The 12,855-nt window shown below is 51.6% G+C and overlaps 1 protein-coding gene across 2 annotated transcripts in view; it reads right to left on the bottom strand.

Moving 5' to 3' along the window:
* Positions 1-9,882: 9,882 nt before the first annotated feature.
* The window catches only part of Ccdc88c (coiled-coil domain containing 88C), a 115,839-nt gene continuing 112,866 nt past the window's right edge, over positions 9,883-12,855 (bottom strand). For both annotated transcript variants that reach the window (XM_055592929.1, XM_055592930.1), the window contains one exon: positions 9,883-12,054. In XM_055592929.1, coding sequence (XP_055448904.1) covers positions 11,059-12,054 — 996 coding nt within the window. In that variant the 3' untranslated portion in view covers positions 9,883-11,058. The remainder of the gene's footprint in view (positions 12,055-12,855) is intronic.

Raw genomic sequence — 12,855 nt, 5'->3', positions numbered from 1 at the left:
TCAGCACTCAGTAATGAACGCCAAACAGATGCCGGTGGCTGTTACTATTCAGATACCCTTTCACTTGGTTTCTGAGACAGGGCCTTCTAAGGAGTCCAAGCTAGGCAGGGATTCATGATCCGCCTGCCTCTGCCTCCAGAGGGCTGGGATCAAAGGCGTGCGCCACCACCTGCACAGCTTCCTGTTACGTTTTTCATGTTTACTGTATCCTTAGAGCTTATGCCCGAGTTTTCATTGTGATTAGTTTTGTCCGTTCCATCTCACAGACCAGAGAACTCAGGTGCTGCAAACTGATTACGTTCATTCCATTTCCAAATGGCCCAGCCAGGACTCTATGGGAGTTCAGATCCTTAAACCGTTTCACTCAACAATGATGTTCCAAACCTCTTGCCACTCCCTCCAGGGAAGAAGAGGGCTGCCGCTAAAGCTGCTGTCAGCTGGCCATCAGCTCTGACTCCCTGGAGGCCAGCCAGGCTGTGGTGACAGGTTACTACAAAGTCAATCCCAAATTGCTCTCATGCCCCACACCTCCTGCGGCACTATGAATTACCTGTGTTATGATCTCTAGCTGGAGGCCTCTGGCTCCGGGTAACCCTACTCAGCGGTCCTGTCTCCCTGTTTCTATCCCACAATCCCTGTTTGCAGATGCCCAAGCAATAGCTTGTGCCTCTTGCTGCCTCAATATTCTGTAATGCTAAGAACTGAACCCAGAGCCTGCACATGCTAAGCAAGCATTCTGTCCCTCAGTGGCACCCTAGCTCCTGAGTGAATTACGCTCCCCATTGACTTGTGCCTCACCTTGTGGAGAGAGGAAGGAGCACGGCTCTTACTCCCAGCTTCTCAGAGCAGCAGAACAGATGGTAGAGGCACAGGTGAGGCTCTTCTGGCCTTGCCTTTCATAAGAAAATTCTAGATTTGAAAGGCAAGCTGGACATGGTGGCGCATGCCTTTAATCTTAGCGCTTCAGAAAGAGAGGCAGGAGAATCTTTTGTGAGTTTGCAGCCAGCCTGGTTTACAAAGTGAGTTCCAGAATGACTAGGGCTGTTACACAAAGAAACCCTGTCTTGAAGCACACCTTACCCCACTCCTAAAAAAAAAAAAAGAGAAAGAAAGAAAGAAAGAAAAGAAAAGAAAAAGGAAAAGGAAAGAAAGAAAAGGCAAAGAAACTCATCCTCTGGCTGCTCTGTGCCTCCTTTGACCTGGCTTTGGCAGGAGCAGGGGCATTTGCTGTGCTGCACATGACACCTGGCAACGACCTTACAAATGACACACATATCATCTTCCAGAAGCTTCCTGGGACTGGTGTGGTAAACGCTTCTGGAATGCTGATTTGGAGTATTCTGCTAATGACCATCTTTCATGCCCACAGAAATCCCTTCCCACATGGGCGGGTTTCAGAGACAAGGCCAGAAGTTCTCTGTCCTCAACAGGCTCTGTTTGCTCTTTCTCTTCATTTCCAGTCTCCTGTGGTTTTAGATTTTCTTGTTTGCTTGCTTGTTTGTTTTGGCGTTTTGCCTAAAGGCAGACTTTATGCTTAGCTCAGTGACAATGGGTTCATTGCATTTTCCTATATCAGACTTGGGAAGATGCTCTGCCTCGTCTTACCAAAGCTGTCAGCTCTTATTAGCCTCTCTTTCCTCCCGTAGGCCTTGGGGGAGCACCAGGCCCCCATATATATTAGTTCCAATGTGATCAGACCCCTTGGGGCTGTCTTCTGAACTCTGTCCCTCAGGTTCCTGCTTCCCATTGGGACTGTGAAGCAGCAGATTCACGGGGAGGACAGAATTGGGAGTTACGAATGAGCAAAGATCAGCTTCTTTTAAAAATTACCATTTCCCTAGCTTGCTCTTCCGATGCCCACAGCTGGCCAGCCTCAGAGCAGATCTGTCTTCATTCTCCAGAGGGAAGAACAGGCAGTTACTCCCTCCCCAGCCTCCAGTGCCAGCTCATTTCTGTGCCTCCTCAGCCCCACGTCTCCCATCCTGCCTGCACTGCCCTGTGCTTCCTGTCACCTCGGAACATGTCCTGGAGCTGCTCACACAAGTGGACGAAGGTAGACAGCTTCCCTCCTCCGAAATGCCCACCCTTGCTGAGTCAAGCGCCTTCTAGAACAGTCTGGCCGGCAGGAGGCTGGCCGCCCTGCGAATGATCATTTCTGGCATCACCCACACACCAGTAGGCCGGGGCCCCAGCTGACTCATCAGATGACCTGGACAAGCAGAGCACCACACGGCTGAGTCTGCTCCTCCCCAGGTAATCTGAAAGCCCCCAGAAGACTGTGACTAATGGGGACATCTGCACACAGGAGATGCTGAAGCATATGTGTGTGCATGTGTGTGTGTGTGTGTGTGTGTGTGTGTGTGTGTTTATGTGTGTACGTGTGTGTTGGGGAGATGGTCAGTTCAAGTCCAGGCAGAGTGTGAGAACAAGCATCTAGAACAGTGGCTCTCAACCTGTGGGTCTCGACCCCTTCGGTGGCTGCATATCCTGCACATCATTTGTTTATGTTATGATTCACAACAGCAGCAGAATTACAGTCATGAAGTAGCAATGAAGATAATTTTATGGTTGGGGTCACCACAACGTGTGGAAATGCAGTAAAGGGCCGCAGCATTAGGAAGGTTGAGAACCGCTGATCCAAAGGGCTGGCCTTGGGATTCCAGGGAGAAGCGTTCAGGCCGGGTTTGCTCCGGCTAAGTTCTTTGGGAAAGGGAAAGCGCAGGGGATTTTTTTTTTTCTGGTCTGTTGCTGTGAAAATTAGGCGGCTTCCCAGGGTCAGTTTCTTTTTTAAAGTGGGCTTAATATAATGATCAGGCTATGAATCAAGTAAAGGGACCCTTTGCTTCTGATTGACGTAAAAACCAGGAAAGGAGTTGAGTGTGCTGGTGCAGGCTATGGTCCCATCTACAAGACGAGGTGGGATGGGCCACCAGTCTGAGGCTCCGGTCTGAAACTGCTAGAAGCAATTTCAAAGCCAGCCTGAGTAACTTAGTGACACTGTATCACGTAACAAAATAAGAGCTGGGGATGGTGTAGTGAGTGATAGAGTACTTGACTAGTATGCATGAAGTCCTGGGTTCTAGTCCCAGCCCAGGAAGAAAGGAATAAAGGAAGGAAGAAGGAAGGAGGATGGAAGGAAGGGAAGAAGAGGGAAGGAGCGGAGTTTACTAGAGGTGTGAAGAGAGTGGGTGAGGCAGAGAAGGCGCAGGAAAGGGCCTTGCTGGCTGCAGTTTGGTGAGCCAGGACAGGGCTGCTCAGCCAGCCTTAGCAGCATTCACCTTGCTTCTGGACCAGGCATCAAACCCTGACTTCTTCACTGATGCTCTGTGACCTTCAGCGTCCCTGAATCTCCATTTTCTTATTTTTCTTTTCTTGTTTGTAAAAGAGCAAGACTAACTATACTTCACATAGTTGCAACAAAAGAATTAATAAGTCTAAAACCCTTAAAGCTATGCCTGGCTCTAGCAAGTGCTCCAAGAATGTTAAGCCATGCCCCCCTTTAGCTCAGTACCTATGGAAGCCTGCTATGTTCTTCTCTGGCTAGAGTATGCAAAGCTTCTTTGTGGGAAGGCACTGGGTAGCTGGAGACTGATTTTGTTTTCTTTCCAGAAGAGCTGCCTCCTCTGGGGTCTGATCACTTTGGAGTATGTGGAGGAAGGAGGGTGACAAAAAGCCATTAGAGAGAGCCACAGGGACTTGGCATGGTCGTGCATACATGTAATCTCAACACTCAAAAGCTTGAGGCAAGAGAATCAAGAGTTGAAGGTCAGGTTGCATAGTGAGGCCCTGTCTCAATAAGTGCATAGATAGATAGATAGATAGATAGATAGATAGATAGATAGATAGATTAGATAGATAGTAGGATGGATGGATGGATGATGGGTGGATGGATGGATAGGTATATGGATGGGTGGTGGGTGGGTGGGTGTATGGATGGGTGGGTGGGTGGTGTATGTATGGGTAGGTGGATGGGTGGGTGGATGGGTGGGTGGATGGATGGGCTAGGGTTACAACTGAGTACTGGCCGAGTTTGCATAAGGTTCTGGATTCAAACCAAAGCACCACAAGAAAACCAAACAACCATAATCAAACAATAAAAGCTTCTACTGGAACCTCCTCCTCAAGTCTTCTGGGACCATAGTTTAGGATCTATTATGAGGTGTGGATATTATGGGAAAGAGAAGACAGGAGGATGACTAACAACAAACTTGAAATGAAGACCAGAGCCTGATCAGAGAAATCCCGGTGAGAATGCTCCCCCTGAATTCAGTCAGCTTTAGTCCATGTTTGGTCTGTGCCCAGGGTGGTATCTTGGGAGCAACAATGCTGCCAGAGAGGTGGGATCACCTCAGAGTCAGAAAGGGGTATCCTAGAGCCCAACTCTGCTACCTGCAGAGTTCTAAAGAAAAGTCCTAAGTGCATTGGCCATACAATGAAAATGTATGATGGCGCCATCTTCCCAGGTTGCTTCCCAGGTTCCCAGTGTCAGGTACATTTAACACAGCCCTAGCACAGAGATTCCAGGGGCAGCCCCCAAACATGTCCATGTCCCAGTCCCTAGAGCCTCTGGATATGCCTTCTTTCGTGGCAGAAGGGACACGGTGTGATGAAACTTGAGATCTTGAGATAGAGAGGTTATGACTTATCTTAGTGGATCTCAAGAGAGAAACAGGGACACAGAAGACCTGCCAGCCACTGTCTATTTTGAAGGAGGGAGGGGGAATGAGGCAAAAAAAAAAAAAAAAAAAAGAAAAAGAAAAAAGCTGGCAGCTAGTAGAAGCTACTACTGGGCTACTGAACAGAAGTTCTTCTGTTCAGGTCCAGGTCCGACTGGAAGCATTTAGTGACTTTCGTTGTTATTCTTTATCTGGTTCTCTTTTAATCTGTCCAATCATACTGAGGAGGGGTTCTCTGCTCTGTGCAAGAGCGCCTTGCCTGCGGCTGCGGTTCTTCTGTAACAGGAGCCAGCCCCAGGCCTGTTCTGCAGGCAGCAGGGTGCCGAGGCTTAGAGCGCTGCTCAGCTTTCCCTTATTTTCATTTAAAATTTTTCTTTTCTTTTTTTTTTTTATTAGTTACATTTTATTAACTCTGTATCCCAGCTGTATCCTGCTCCCTCATTCCCTCCCAATCTCACCCTCCCTCCCTCATCTCCTCCCTGCCCCTTTCCAAGTCCATGGATTGGGGAGGACCTCCTCCCCTTTCATCTGACCCTGTTTTATCAGGTATCTTCAGGACTGGCTGCAAAACCCTCCTCTGTGGCCTAGCAGGACTGCTTCTCACTTGGGGGGTGGGGAGGTCAAAGAGCCTGCCATTGAGTTCCTGTTAGAAATACTCCCTGTTCCCCTTACTATGGTAAACCAATTGGTTACTGAGCTACCATGGGCTACATCCGAGCAGAGGTTCTAGGTTATATCTATACATGGTCCTTGGTGGAGTGTCAGTCTCACAAAAGACCCCTGTGCCCAGATATATTTGGTCCTTGTGGAGCTCCTATCAATCCTCATTTAGAAAGACAAATGGGAGGTGCATTGGACAGAGAAGAAAACAAGTAACAGGACAGGAGCCTACCGCATAGGGCCTCTGAAAGACTCTACCTAGCAGTGTATCAAAGCAGATACTAAGACTCATAACCAAACCTTCGGCAGAGTGCAGGGAATCATATGAAAGAAGGGGGAGTTTGTATGACGTGGAAATTTTTTTTTTTTAATTTGTCTAACTACCTTCCTTTTGTATTAGAGTGTTGAATTTCCTTTTCTGGGTATGGAATACAGTTCTTATAGCAAGGAAGAGCCCCATGGATCTCCCTTGACTCCTCAGAATTGTGTTTTCCTGTGGTATTAGTTAGTAGGAATAAACTCCCTTCACCTCACCTCGGGCCAAAGCTCGGCTCAGCAGTGGGTCAGTTCATGAGAATCAATGAATGAATAAATGAACGAACGAATGAATTAATTAAAGGGTAAACTGAGACTTAACAAAAAATACTGTGCCCCTCCCTCCCCTTCTTCTCCCTGGGCCAGGTGGGCCGGCATTCCCTGCCATCTGCCATGCCACTGGTGATCCCTGCTTTCCTGCCTTCCACATTGCAACTAGGAGGGTCAGGACACGATCCAGCTGGCCTGGGCAGGCTTGGACTTCTGAGACCGTTCCCTCAGGAAACCGAGGCCAGGGGACCTCTTTGATCTGCTGACCCTCATATTGCCTGGCAGGTCTCATCAAAGCGGATCTTAGAATGACTGCTGGTTCCCAGCCCTTCTCTACTCTATCCCCGCCCCAGGGCCTTCATTCCTGAGCCTGGAATTTGAATTTTCTACTGCTGCTGGAGGGGTCACGGATCGGCACGGCTGAAGGTCAGCTGTCCTTCCCCGTGCCCGCAGCCCAGCCGTGCTATTCGCCCCCCGCAGGCCTTATCGCCCCGCTGTGCCCACGCTTGAGCTGTGGTGCCACTCACCTCTCTCCGGTGGGCGCGGACTGCACCCAGCTTGCAGGACGGGGGTGTGGCGCGGTGCGCTGGAGGCTTGGGACCCACATGCACCCACCCACCTACCTACCTACCTACCTACCTACCTACCTACCTACCTACCTACCTGACCCCAGGCAGAGGACACAGGCGGCGCTGGCCAGCTCTCCCTCCTCCGTTCCCCCGCCCGCGCAATGGCCTAGGGAGAGCTCAGTCTTCACAGGGACCCAAATCCCTTCCCCGGTCCTTTTGAGGTACTTGGGGGGGAGGGCAGGGAGACGAAGAACGTGTGTCTTATTTCTTCTAGCTAGACAGACAGGATGAGGAGGACTTAGCGGGTGGGATGTGTCACCAGGCAGAGGCCAGCCATCTTCCCTCCCTCCCCAGACACTAGGTGACCACAGTGGAGATCCTTGTCCCCCAGCTCTGGCTGACTTCAGGCTGTCTACATCAGGCAGCGGCCCAGTGCCAAGCTGGTGTTCCGCTGTGCTCCCTGGAGAAGGGAAAGGTGGGGATGCACCCTGAGTCAGCGGGACACCGGGCTCCCCAGGGCTGAGTCTCAGGGCAGCTGAGATTGGAATGACCCGCCAGGTCCACTGTGTCACCGGTATCACAAAATAATGGGTCATTTCCCCCTCTGTGGACCCCTGCTTCCAGACCAGTCTTAGGCTGGAAAGAGCAGGAAGCCACTCAAGAAGAGCTGCTTCAATTTTAGGCCGGGTCTGCCAGCCATACTTCCCTTCCCCTGCTCTGCTTTGTTTGTTGTTGTTTGGGGTGCTTTGTTTGGTTTTGCCATTTCTTCTCGATCTTCTGTCCCTCTCCTCCCTAGCCCACCCCTAAGAGGTGGTGATTACCATGAGGCCAAAGGGAGCCCATTTTGGCTCCTGAGAGCAGAGAAGGGTGAATTGTGCAAACCAGCTGTTAAAGGTGGTCAATACAGTACATGAACTTGTGCAAAGCTACAATTAAACAGTGTAATAAAGACAAAAGATCACAAAAAGTCAAAATTCATCCACTCCCTATGCCTTATGTGCATAGTGGGTGGGTTTTACAGTGTGCTTGGACCTCCTGCCTACCTCTTCCTTCCTGACTAATGTTCTATTACACCATGCAGGCAGCTGGACATCAGCCAAGCCAAGTGTTTACACCACAGAAATGGGCATGCTGCATTCATGGCTGGATTTGTTTGGGGTTTTGATTGTTTGTTTGCTTTTTGAGACAAGGTTTCACTACATAGTTCAGGGAGGCTTGGAACTCAACAGTCTCTTATCTCAGCCTCCTGAATTAAAGGTCTGTGCCCCACGATGCCAGTTCAACATTTGTTCTGACCTAGGAGAATGATGGAGACGATGTTAGTATTGTAAGATCATGTCTTGGGCGAAGGCTGTGGTCCTGCCCTCATTTTCAGGAAGGCTAGCCATATTGGACCATTGCCATGTGAACAGCCCAAACACGGAGGGAATCTCCACGGAGCTTCCAGAAAGTGACCCAGCTTAGCCGTCACTCACGCCATCCGTGAAACCTGACATGTCTTTGACTTGCTGACAGTGTCAACCCACATTCACTTTGGAACGGCAATCACCTGCCAGCCATGCACAGGCTGGCACCAACACGGTAAGCGTGGCCAAAATGAATGAGAGCATTCTATGACCAATGGGTTGGCTGCGTGGATGTCAATAAAATTTTATTATCTGTAAATATTACACATCCTTCACAGTAGTAAGATCTAGGTATGTACTTTCATCCCTCTTACGCCCAGGTCCCTTATGTTCTCTCTAGAGCCCCTTGCCCCAAATCTCTCTGTAGACCTCACCTTGTGCTATGAACGTGGAGATCCATCTCCAGACACCCAGAGACTACCAGGGTAGAGGGTAGGGCCTGAGACCCAGGAGCTACTCCTTAACCACCCAACCCACAGTGTTGCTATAGGACCATCATCACTTGGGACTGGCTGTGGATTCATTCTGAGGTCTCAGAGTTGAAACCATCAGAGGGAAGGGTGTTGGGGGAGGACAAGGGGAGCTCAAACACCTGGGCTTGGTGAAAAGGGGAGAGGAAAGCCAAGCTTTTGGGCAGGTGTGCTAGGTTCCAGACACCTTAGGGACAGCTCAGTCAGCTGTGTGCAGATCTAGAATTCCCAAGGAGGTGGGGGCTGAGGATGTCAGCTCCGAGCCTCCTGGGAATGGCCTGTAATTAGAATTGTGGATGTGTAGGAGCTTGTCAGGGCATGAGGGGTGATGAGAAGCCTAGGTGTGCCTTGGGTGTGCAGGGCACAGTCTACAGAGGGCAGGGTGTGGCTACTGCAGATGCGCAGAGAGGGGAGTGTAGCAAAGGAGAGGTCACCCGGGGTGAATGTACCAGAGTGACTGGACTGCCTTCAGATTTCATGGCATTGGTGACCTTAACAACAGCCTTTACATCACACAGAACTAGAGCAGGTGGAAGAGACAGTGAGGCAGAGACAGGCCAGGATAGAGCCCTAGGGCTGGAGGATGGGGACGGGATGAAAGCACTAGCTAAGCACAAGGATCTAGAATGATCCCTAAACACAGCTGAGGAGGGTCGAGACCAAACTGAGGCGTCTGTGATGTTACAGAGGGCTGTCAAACCGATGAGGAGTTTGGGGAGACGCGCTGAGAAGAGCAGAAGGGTGGGCTTCAGGCCTGTGAGTGCAGGGGAGGTGTGTGGAGGGAAGAGACTCGGTTGAGGTAACTCGGGGCGGCCCACAGGCTCCCTGTGGATGGTGTGAGTGTGGGAGGGCTGTCCCAGAAGGGATGGAGTCGTGAGGTGGAGGCTGCCAACAACAAGGCATGACTGGCCAGGCGTCAAATCCTACAAAGGCCACAGAGTGGAGCTTGCCAAGCGACTGCTCCACGGATAGCAATTCTCACCAAGCAGCCAGATCCAACAGATTGCAGAGCCTCGGGAAGGGACGGGCAGGGCCAGGAGGCAGAGCGGCTCACACTGGAAGTCCGGTGAGGGAGGAAAGACACTTAAGACATCAGGTGGAACACAGGACAAGGTTTGGTCGCCTGGGGAGATTAACAGATTACGCAGCTTTTCTGGTCCCATCCATCTACCTCACTGATTTAAATAGAAGGCCCTAAGGTCTAGCATTTGGGATTGTGTAACTTTGGGAAAATCAAAGGGGGATCCTGTCCGGACAGGAGCAAGGTCCCATGCCCAACTGGGACTCCGCTGACGCTGACTTAATGTGCTGTGAACCATGGGGCTGATGTCACTTACAGGACAGCTCTGTTCTTTACATTTGTCTTGCTGACTGTGCAGCTCCATATACCTAACGACTCAGACAGCTACGGCTTCCCACAGCTGGGGGTTGGCTGGGCTGTGGGAGCCGGAAGCCCTAGCCTGTGGTAGCTCACTGCATGCAGCCACGGTGTTCACTGAAGAAAACCAGAACTCACTCAGGTTCCTTTCCATTTTATTATCCCCATCTTCTAGAACGAATGGCTATTAACACACAACCCAAACACCCTTACCGTGGATCTTGTTAACATTCTGAGGTCTCCCCTGTTTCTTTTTCAGCACATTACATCAAAACAGAAAAAAAAAAAAATCGTTTAATCCATCCCAGGAAAAGCACCATTACAATAGGAAACGAAACGTGTCAGGCATTGGACCAAATACGCAAACAGCAGGTCAGACCCCTGAAGAATACCTTCCAGCGGAGCATAAATAGGTCCCGAAAGTATATAATATAGATCTTCAAGTGTGTACATATATATTAAAGGAATTTGGTTCCTACCCCCAAAAAGTTATTCAGAAATAGTAACATTCCCTCTGTGCCGAGGAAGGCGGGGTGGGGGGGGAGGCACCAGCCACACTACAGAGCAAGTGCGGCCTGGGCCTTCCTTCTGTGCACTAACCCCGCCTGCCGGACTGTCCCTCGCCGGGACTCGACTCGAGAGGGCAGCTCTTTGCCGCACCCTAGGCCTGGCAGATCCAGTGTTTCTATTAAAGTGAGCCTGGGAAGCATCAAAGCCTCCCCTAAGCAGAGCCCAGGAGCTAGCTACAAATGGCCCAGACCCCGTGGCTAACCCTGAAGCTTGGTCCTGTTGGAAAGGGAAGCGCTGGGACCCCAGGAACCGGATGGCAACCGTCCTGGGTTTAACGGCCAGCCCTGCTCCAGGCTAAGCTTTTCCTATGACCCATGGCTTTTAGGCAGGAGTAGCGTTGCCAGACCCATCAGGGCTTAGGTTTATGAGCCTGGGACACGCGCACGCGCACGAGCTCTTCAAAGGAGGTCAATAGGTTGCAGATGAGTATTCCTACTCAGTAGTGTCTGTTTCTGGGTAAATCAGTTTTGCCACTGAATCCTAAGCAGCCCCTGTGTGAAACAGATTTGTGCACAAGACACCAGCTGCTGGAAGCTGTAGCTACAGAAGATAAGTTATAGGCCCAGGAGAGTAACCCGGGCTTGGCACAGTGTTTCCATCAACCAACGGGTTGACTGCGTGGGAACCCCACGCCTCATTCTCCACCCTTTCCTGGCACCAGGGGCAAACAGGAGAAAAGGCTGTCGTAATCAGAAGGCGCACCAGCAGTCTAGGGCTTGCACGCTGCAGATCCTCGAACCCACGTCACACGCAGCCGTACTCATACCACACTGTCTGCGGGTCCCCGCCTGGCTCTGGGGATGCTGGCATGCTCTCCGAGCTGCTCCCTCGAGTGAGGTCCTCAGGGCCCCTGCTCCTATGGGGAGCCACGTCAGGAGACCTGCCAGGGCTTTTGGTCAGACGCCCCTCACTGTGGCCATGCCCCGGAGTCCCACCTCCCTCTGAGGTGCCGAGCCCTGGTCGCACAGGCGTGACAGTCGCTACCTCCCCTGAGTGTGGTGGCACTTTGGGTTTCGTCCTGACCGATGGAGCCACAGCGGGAGAACAGTGCTGGATCTGAGCGTTGCTGTCACTGCCGCATCCAGTGGCAAGGGCTGGCGCTGTGGCGGACTGCTGCAGGGGCGCCAACCTCTCTTCCTTTGGTGGGGCCAGAGAGAAGCGTCTCGTGTCCAGTGGCCGGCCTCGGGGGCCCGGGCCTGGAGAGGAGCTGTCAGCTTTTCCCACCAGTGGAGTCCGCTCCCGGGCTAGGCTGTGGGAGCCTTTCAGGCTGTGGCTGCCTGTCTCTCTGGCTCCTGCAGCCTCAGCACATCGAGGATTCTGGGGAGAGCCTGGCCTGCAGGCTTCGGGCCCACTGGCCCGGAGGAGGTCAGCTGAAGCCAGGCTGAAAGTTCTGCTCAGAGATGCACTTCGGCTGACAGGCACGTGACAAGTCGGGGGCATTGTGGCTTGCCTGGGTCTACCCAGAGACAGGCTCTGGGGAGGCTGGACCTGTCTGGAAGGGATCCCAGCCAGGGCCTCAGCTTCAGATGGTCTCAAGCTGGGCTTCACAAAATGCCCTGGCTTCAGCTGCTGCCCCTCGGAGGTGGTGACTGGAATCTTGATGGTGGGAGCCACAAAGCTGGTGGGCATCTTGGCTCCATCTTTCCTAGCTGGTGGTCCCGGCTGGCCTCCCACGGCTGGGGGATCATGAGCCTTTCGGAAGTAGTCACTGAGCAGGTCATCCCGGCAGCTGGAAGTGTCCTGGAGAGAGGAGAGAGCAGAGGTGGAAAATTGGGCCTGAGGGTCCTCTGGATTCTGCACTGACATTTCTGTCCCTGGTGGGTTTCTTTTAGGCATGCCTCAGAAACAGATGGGGTGATGAGGAGCCAGGAGGACAGGGGTTGTTTGGTAAAGAACCCCAGACACTACCCAGGCAGCTCCCAGGTGCTGAAGCAGACAGGTAGAGACAGAAGTGATTTCCTACAGAGCAGCAACTTTACTGCTGTAGTGAGACCCAGACCACAGCTGACAGCTTAGTCTGTTTCTGTCCTCTGCAGTATAGAGCAGGAGCGCACGTGTGCTGGGCCGGAGAGTGAACCCAGGCAAGCACTCAACTACAGAACTATGTCCCCAGGTCCTTGCAATCTATTCTCACAGTGTGTGAGCAATGAAGTCTTTGGTGGGAAGAGCTAATGCATGCATGTGTGTGCGTCTGTTGGCATGCAATGCTGCAATGTAGAGATGCGTGTGGAGTCCAAAAGAAAATGTCCTCCAGTGCTGGCCATCTTGGGTTTTATTGGTTTGTTTTGTTTTTGTGACAGGGTCTTCTTCTGGTCTGGAGCTTACCAATTAGCACAGGCAGGCCGGCCAGTGAACCTCAGGGATCTGAACGCCTCTGCCTTCCCAGTGCTGGACTATAAGGGGACCACTACCATGTCCAGTTCTAAGGAAATTTTTATGTTTCTAAACAAGCAGGACTAGGAATGGTACAAAGCCCTGAGTTCAATCCCCAGTAACACACACACACACACACACACACACACACACACACACACACACACA

Source organism: Psammomys obesus, unplaced genomic scaffold, assembly GCF_907164565.1.
Source record: "Psammomys obesus unplaced genomic scaffold, mPsaObe1.curated_primary_1811, whole genome shotgun sequence".
NCBI classification, from domain to species: Eukaryota; Metazoa; Chordata; class Mammalia; order Rodentia; family Muridae; genus Psammomys; species Psammomys obesus.
The sequence above is the reverse complement of the archived record's forward strand: the minus strand, read 5'-3'. Positions and strand labels throughout refer to the sequence as shown.